Source organism: Xiphias gladius, chromosome 15, assembly GCF_016859285.1.
Source record: "Xiphias gladius isolate SHS-SW01 ecotype Sanya breed wild chromosome 15, ASM1685928v1, whole genome shotgun sequence".
Classification (NCBI taxonomy): domain Eukaryota; kingdom Metazoa; phylum Chordata; class Actinopteri; order Istiophoriformes; family Xiphiidae; genus Xiphias; species Xiphias gladius.
Genome location: NC_053414.1, coordinates 5,293,687 through 5,302,016, shown reverse-complemented (window position 1 = coordinate 5,302,016; position 8,330 = coordinate 5,293,687). Strand labels below are relative to the sequence as shown.

At 44.7% G+C, this 8,330-nt stretch overlaps 1 protein-coding gene across 1 annotated transcript in view; it reads left to right on the top strand.

The window, feature by feature from the left end:
- Positions 1-4,818, top strand: part of atpv0e2 (ATPase H+ transporting V0 subunit e2) — an 11,069-nt gene extending 6,251 nt beyond the window's left edge. The window contains exons 3-4 of the mRNA XM_040146522.1: positions 284-382; positions 1,374-4,818. Coding sequence (XP_040002456.1) covers positions 284-377 — 94 coding nt within the window. The 3' untranslated portion in view covers positions 378-382; positions 1,374-4,818. The remainder of the gene's footprint in view (positions 1-283; positions 383-1,373) is intronic.
- Positions 4,819-8,330: the final 3,512 nt, after the last annotated feature.

The window sequence follows — 8,330 nt, the reverse complement described above, 5'->3', positions numbered from 1 at the left end:
TCATTCAGACCTAACAGCTTTGAGAGTTGGTTTAAAGTCGACTGAGTCTCTTGTGTCCTTGGCCTTTTTGAATTTGCTGCGAAGCTGTTTCCTGTCTGGTGCTATTGTCTGCTATTTTTACGGTAATGGTGACGATTACGGCAAAATGATCTATAATCCACAGCAATGAAACCCAAGGTGTAAAAAGAAACCAAGATATATATTACAGAATGTGCCTGTGTACTAGCATATGAGATCAGCTTGTTGATACCTCTTTTCTCTCCCTCTGTCTCCCTTTACTCAGTTGGTTGATAGCCATTCTGGCCCAGGCCAACCCCCTGTTTGGCCCTCAGCTGAAGAACGAAACTATATGGTATCTGCGCTACTTCTGGGAGTAAACAAGGTCAGTTTGTCGGAACTGTATTTAAAGGTACAGCCCGTGACTTAAATGTAAACAAAAGGGCCATCGGCTTGACTGGCATCTAGATCCACTATAAACCACTGCAACTTTACAAACTTGTAAAGATGTGACGTTGTCCTTTAATACATTAAAGGCATGACCGCCACTGCAGCGCCACGGACCTGCGCCCACACATTAGACACCGCCCTCCGAAACAAAAGCTGAGTTCAAGTCTGTGTAAAATCAAATGCGTGTGACTTGAAATAAATCGCCAGAAAACAGTAGCTCCTTTTGGAACATTTCATCGTGAAAAATTAAATTCATTAAATCTGTTAACCGAAACAAACATTATGCTGGGTTTACCATTTATTGAATAAATTATTCAGTTGTGTATCTGTAGAGACCTTTCGGCACATCTCAACATGTGTATGGATAAATGTATGTGATACCCTGAAAAAAAAATCTGTTTTGGCCTTTCTTGATGGCTAAATTAATACTTAATGCTGTTTCAATGCTATTGGATGTTAATGCAGTTTCCATTTTAAATTCACAAAACTAGAATTACCATGAGTAGACTAAATAGTGAGAGGAAACACAAGAGGTTTGAAAGAAAATGAGAATCCCTGTGCTTTTGTATATTTCCCTTTCTGCTGGCTGCTCAGTGCCAACAGTTTCTGCTCCCCTCAGTATTTGCCTGTTTGCAAACACAGAAACCACTCAATTTTTCTCCCTCAGAATGCGGTCTACGGTGACAGAAGCGGCATTCAGGCGTGAATATTTATCAACGCCACAACAAAAATGAGCTTGGTGAAAAAAAAAAGGGAACTTTTACGGGTTTTCAAAGGCATGTTTTCTCCGAGTCGCCGCGGAACTCTGCAGATCCGCCGTTTCACAGCTTGCCTCGACCCTCGCGGCCAATAGCGTTGATTGTAACTCATGTTCAAGGTACAGAAATGATACAGAATTCAGCGTGTCCTTCTGTTCTTCTCTCCAGGACTGTGTGATGCGACGGCTCTCATCATTCCTATCCCCTGGTTTTGCTGGACTTAATTTCAACGTGACTCCCAACCATTTAAACCCCCACCCCCACACACACACACCTCCGATCAATGGAAGTCAATGGTCAGCGTCAGTTTTCTTTGCAAGGAATATGAAGGATAATGTACAATATTCTGAATTTTAAGATTTAGAGGTTGTTAGGACACGTGTTGTGTGTTTTAAAACAAGAAGGACACACTCAAATAGTGAATTACAAGAGTTTGATTTGTGAGCAAATTGAAAGGGAAGAAAGCTTTGACTGTTTTAATCTGTTAATGATAAGAATGATCACCAGTGAATCCATGACATGATCTGTTAGGAGTAGATATTAATCTTCCATCTCTGAGATGTGCAATCCTTAAGTACTTTAGTTTACTCTGTGTTTGTTTACATTTTTGGTTTTGTGTTGCTGCCATCAGGGAACATGAATTTCTGAGTGTTTGTATTTATTTTGGCCTGCGGACACTGATGTAAGCTCACTGTAATTACCTCGGTGTCCGCACAGTCTTGTTATATAACTTTTATTATCTGTGATGTAATAGTATTGTGTGCGTGCGTGTGTGTGTGCTTGTGCGTGTGCATGTGTGTGAGAGTGTGTGTGAAGAGTTCATTACTTTGAGTGCTTGGACCGCGGCCATGAGAATCTCCCAAAACTGTAAAAAGTGAAAGAGCGATTCCCCCCGCTTTGGACCACTTCAGCACGACGCTCCCTCCCACATTCCCCTCATGCTCGACACGGCGGTGGTCCCCGTTGCCATGGTGATCTCTTTGCCCATTTCAGTCCCGCGCCACTCGACCCCTTTTGATAAAACCCTCCCCGCTCTCGTGTGTAGTAGTACAGATGTGCTGTAGGTTTTACTGTAGGGACACTTTTTTTGGAGCGAGGCTGCTGGTAGCTGCTGCTAGATTTGGTGCCAATGTCCAGGATTGAAACGTTTCGTACCCCATTTCAGGTCCGTTACACACACACACACACACACACACACACACACCCAGCGTCAGCCTTTCAAACAGCAGTTACATCAAGAATTCCTCATTTAAAACTTGGCCTAATGAATTCATTTGGGGGGTTGCAGCTCTTCAAGGCACAGTGACCCCCTCACATCTTTTCAGCAGCAGAGAAGCAGAGCAAAGCAAGAGCAGCGCTTGAATTCATTAATTTACCAGAACGACAAAAGCGACGACATTAACAAGTACATTTAACAAAAAAAAAAAAAAAGATGTTTCGTTGCACATTTTAAAGTCATCTTCATTGGCTTTAATCTGTTAGAAACTCCCATCATATCAGCGGTGGACGCCTCTGACTGGCTGATGATGGATGTTCAATCAAACGCCAGCAATGCCCTTGTATATCAGATCACAGTGCAGTAAACCCTAGTTTGTAATTTGATGTTCATAAAGCTGCATAATTAAGTGTTTTCTGCAGTTAGAAAGTTCTGGGTTTTCAAAAGACATTTGGTTTAATTTACTGTAGAAACCAAGTTGCCGGAAATAATCAAAATGATGTCTTCAAAAAAAATCCCCCAATATTGTTAGTGAATTAACTTAAAACAGGACTAGTCGTTGTGATTAATAGCACGTATATACAGTAATGGCACAGGTACGGTGTGTGCCAACCGTGCTGTACTAACTGTGCCGCCCTGTGTGCATATGTTGGTCTGTACACATGCGTTGGCGTATGGAGGAACGTTACCGTGTGTTTACACTACCACCAACCGGAGGAGTCAGCTGCCAGAGGTCCGGGGGTCAAGGTCATCTCTGGTGACTGCAGTCTCCTCTGTCAGCGCAGCGTAACGCTCGCATCTCTTTCCCGGCGCTGCGGCGAGGGGGCTCAGCTGGCCCCAAATTAGCCGCGCGGTTTTGTGCTTTGGTGGCGTTCTGGACGTATAGTCAACTCACAGATAGTGTCTTGAGAGCTTGAAGTTTTTGATGTGGGTCATGATAGTGCGGGGGAGGACACTGGCAGCGCAGCTCTTGGGTACGAATGTACACCCGCGTCGCAGCACATATTATGTTCCCTCCCCTCCGCCACTGGTCAGGCTTACCTAGCTAGCCTCGTCTTTTGCTTTTTTTTTGTTGTTTTTTAAAAGAAAAAACATTTGCCTTGAATAAGATGCAGGTGTTGACACACCTGCCTCCTCCTGATGCTTTAAGAGTCAGCCATTACCACAACTACATTTCCCTCCTCCCACTCCCCATCTCCAGCCCCGACTACCCCTTTTCTTCCTCCCTCCCTCCTTCCTCGACGCTGTCCCTCCCCTCCCTTCTCTCTAAAACCACTTTGCTTCAGCCAAAAAAAAAAACAAAAACAAAAAAAACAAAAACAAAAAAAAAACAAAAACAAAATCAATATACAGCTACTTTTTAGAAAGACCAAATTGCGTTGTATCTTTTCCTCCAGCCCTCTCCGGTAGTCGTGGTGGTGGCAGGCATCTAGACGTGGATACACAGCAGTGTATACAACAGTGCGCCGTACAGTCTATTACATAGGTGGGGACCCACATCAAATAGGCCGTGATCACATCTGATCGTACCAGAAAAAGTAGACTTCCCCTGCCAGGAAAGCCGACTTTGTGGCATGCCGGTGTTTATTTTCACTCTGCCCAATTCCAAGTGAACCGGAGCTTGTAAACAAAAGTCACATGGTCTCACAAGTAGCTCCTTTGTTGGAAGGAGCTTTGGTAACATGTCAAGCCGCTAGGTTCGAAAGGTTTGTGTTGGTGGAGGTTCAAAACAAATCTGATACCAGGTCCTGCGTTCAGGGCTCTGGTGTTCGTACTGAGCTGAGAGCACACGGAGAAAAAGTCCAGGATGAGCTTCAGTCCACACTGTGGTCTGCCCTCATTTCATTTTCTCCTGTCAGGCTTTCCAAACCATTAACTGCCGCCTATCGGATGTACCCACAAACTCTTGTGTTTTTGGGTTTGCATCCTGTATTCAATTTGTATTACATTAGCCATCCCACTCACAAGCAAACAGGCTGCAATTAGCCCCCAAAAGGACATAATCACATTTTCAGTCTCAGTGAATCATCGGACGGCACTGGACCAAACAAACTAGACTACAGCAGCGAACGGTCCAGACTTCAGATCAACCCTGTCCAACACTGCTGGCTGTGAAGCCACCCCAAAAATAAGTCAAATTCTCGGTTTTCTTTTCCTTTTCTGATGAATCAGTGCAGTTCTTTCGACAACTGGCTGCTGTTAATCTGTTAAATATTCCTGGCAACATAGATGGAGATAAAGATAGATACTTTTTTTTGTGTGTGTGTGTGTGTTAAGAGTCACCATGGTAACAAAAATCTGCTAAAATCACAGATCTAACCGTTGGTGGGGATGAGTTCCTATATGTGACCTTGTATTAGTGTGAAGTGCTTCTGTGCGAGTGGCATCGTATGTGAAAACACCCAATAAAAGAAACTACATGTCTCATACAATCTGACTGCTCTGTTGACATTAGTAACATTCCTCCTGGGCGGGCGGGATGCAGCGCTACGAGTGCAAAGCCATTTGACCCGAGGATCTAGATTCTGCGCGTGACTCAGCATTTCACAGTCACCTAAAATTAACGCCGTCCCCTTATACAAGTTTAATCTCACCTCGCAAGGATACAATAACAAGTACACACGTGCACACAAAAACACGCATCGCCTCGGATCCAAAGCCTCTTGCACTCTTTCTCGTGAATGTCCGAGGTATTCGGAGGGATTTTTGGAGTTACATTATATCACTTAGAGTCCTGCGTGAGTTTGTGCACAAAGAAGAAAATACCGAAAATGATGTATGAAGTGTCAACCCTGAAGCCGATGTCGTTGCACCGCCTGTGAAAGGGTGGGGCCCTGGCGAAGGACCGTGGCAGCTCTATCAAGTTACCTTGGCAATCAAGGACACGGCTGACTCCCTCACGCGAGCTCCCCACGGTGGCATGCAAGGCTTCATACGCACTGGTTTAACTGGGCTGAGCTATCAGGTGCGGGCATTTTTCCTCGGAGAACAGACGAAGACCTGCTCCCTCGTCGCAACGAAGAACCAAAGGAGCTGTTCCCTCAACGAATTTGACTCTTTTGTTGATCGAAAGAAAAGCCGGAGGAGCTGGAAAGTGGTAGACTAAAAAGGTAAAGTACATTTATCTGCTCTCAAATAAGCTGGTTTGCTCTCAGAGGCTGGAAGTGATACTTGCGTTCCTGTACTGAAGCTGCCAATATAGCAGATGGAAATGGACACGTTTTATCCAGAATCTTATCGAGGTGGAAAAGCAGTCAAGCCTCACAAACACAAGTTACACCACAATGGGACTCAAGCTCCGAAACCCGCTACGAGATTTTAGAAAAAAAGGAACTGATTAACACACAATTGAAAAATGAAATGAACAAGTTAAATTTGAAAATGTGATTCCAGCACAGGCTTTACGGACTGGCACGTAGATGGACAGCACTGGCCTCCTTGTACCCAGTCCTTAACAAGGACACACAGTGCCACTGAAAACAGTTCCAGTCCGGCCTGCGCCACCTGCAGGCAGAAAGACTAATTCGGCAGTAGGGGTCTGGGGTCAGCATTTCAGGTAGCGAGGCGGATGGGCACCATCTGGAGGCAAAGAGAGAAACGGTGGCTGCCATTTCGACCCCCGCGCCACCGGCAGTTTGCTTCTTCAGACATGCTCGTCACAAATGGCCTCCTTTTTCTTTTTTTTTACATTTAATGGAAATCACCCGAACTCCAGTGTGAGAGTAAGTCATGTTTTATTTTATTAGCTTACACTGGCCCTATTGTTGACTCCATTTCTTCAAATAGGTCACTATTTATTTATAAGTTGACTTTTCTTTCGGTGAGTTCACATTTCAAACATTGCTCGGCGAACTCCTGAGCACCGAAGTTCCTAAAACGGCGATATACAGCTCGACGGGATCGTGTTTGGTAGGTGTTGGTATAGCGGCCCTGGATCAGGGCTAGCTAAACACACGTGGCCTCCACTTTAGTCTTTTGCCAACATCAATGTATTTTGGATCCACGGGAGGCCATTAACGAGGTCTAAACCGTAGCTGCTTCCCCTCGAAATGCTCGTTTCATCAGAGCGATAAAAGCACGACGAACGCTCGAGCTCGGGAACGGCTCAAAGACCTAAGCGATAAAACAACACGTTGCGTGAATATGTATTGTCGGGGGTGGTAGTAATGTACCAGTATGCTCAGCACGAATAGTTGTTCTTGGTTGTGATTATGTTACATGAAATGACTGTTGTTTGTCTACCCCACTGTCCTCTTAGGTTACCATCTACGAGGACAAACATTCATCTATAATTCACGGCCGCAAATAAACGAGCGGTGGCGGCAGCACCGCAGTCTCACCATGGCTGCAGAGTAATGAGTAAACAGCCCATTAAGTCCCTGTGACATTTTGAAAAAGCCACAGCGTTCTTGTGACTGATTGACCAACAATGATTCACACTGTCTCCCGGTCACAACGGAGAACGGAAGATAAGGGCGTGATAACACTGTGATATTCATTCGGCCTCTCCTGAAGAACGGCACAGAGCCCACTTAACGAAAACTGCAATGTTGTCCTTTAAGTATAATACACCCAAGCCCTGGCCTACATTTTCTGTTTCAACAGATGAATGCCTAATTCATGCACATTATTTAAGGGCACGCACACACACACACACACACACACACACACACACACAGCCTAGAGGCCCACACATATGGGCGGTGAGTGACAGATACAGATAAACACAAACACCCCACGGCTTATCCTATGTAATATTCATAAAATATGGCTTAATGTACTCGTGCGCCACAACAACCTGCTCTCCTCTGAGAGTGCATTAAGATTTAACGATCTTTATGCAAAAGGCTATATGAGCTGGCCTAAATAACACTGGCTGGGCTGTAGATGGATGGGTCTTTTCATTGCAAGGGGGAAAAGCTGCGAGCCGGCGGATGCACATTTTAATCTCTCTTCATACCGCCAGAAAGAGTTTAAATATATACTGTATTAAGGCTGAAAGATACTGGGGGGACCTGATCGTGTTGATCTTTCATAGTTAAAAATATCCCAAGAATCATAATTATATTGGCCGGTAATTTCTATTCCGTTTTGAAAGGAACATTTTGATAAGGATCCCTTAAATTTGGTTCTCAAAGGATTGTGGTATGTAGTGTATGTATTTAAATAAACTTTAGAGAAACACTAAATTGAGAGCAACATAACAAATTATGGCAGCACTTTCAGACAGCAACCTTGACTTATTGTCAATGACAACCAGGAGTGGGCAGTATGGACAAAATCCTTAATAAAATCGTCAGAAACTTCGGTTAATGCAGCAGATTAAACACGTGAAAAATGCAAATACTTCGTCACATTGAAGCAAAAGTAATAAGTAGATAAAATCCAATCTTTGTTCCAACACAACCAGAGATATTTAAGGAGTGTCACATCCTCTGACAGCTGACGGTCTCACGGTCTTTGTCATCACATCGCCCGACTGCAATGGCACCTGGTTGCGTTCTATTATGAACAAATATATCACTGTGATGAATGTATTCAAATTCTTCTGTGCAGTCAGTTGCCACTTTATTAGGTACCCCCAGCTATACGGTCCACGCCATAAAACCAGCGTTCAGGAAGTTAGAATGTTTTTTGTTTAAAAGAGGTGGTGACTGAACTTTATGGTCATTTTTTTTCCAAGGTGTAGGACTGTCCTATGCTGAGGGGCGGTTGTCCTGTTTTGTCTGCCCCAGTTTTTACTAACGAGGGCACGGACTCGTCACTTTCACCCGCCGAAAAGTACACCGGCAGGCACCGCGGGGTTTCGCCATGCAGGAGAGGCTGTGTAGCGGCCGCTGAGTCGCGGCACGAAACCCGCCGCGGAGGCCGCTCCGCCGTTGAACGCGTCGGCATGGAAGCCAAGCGGT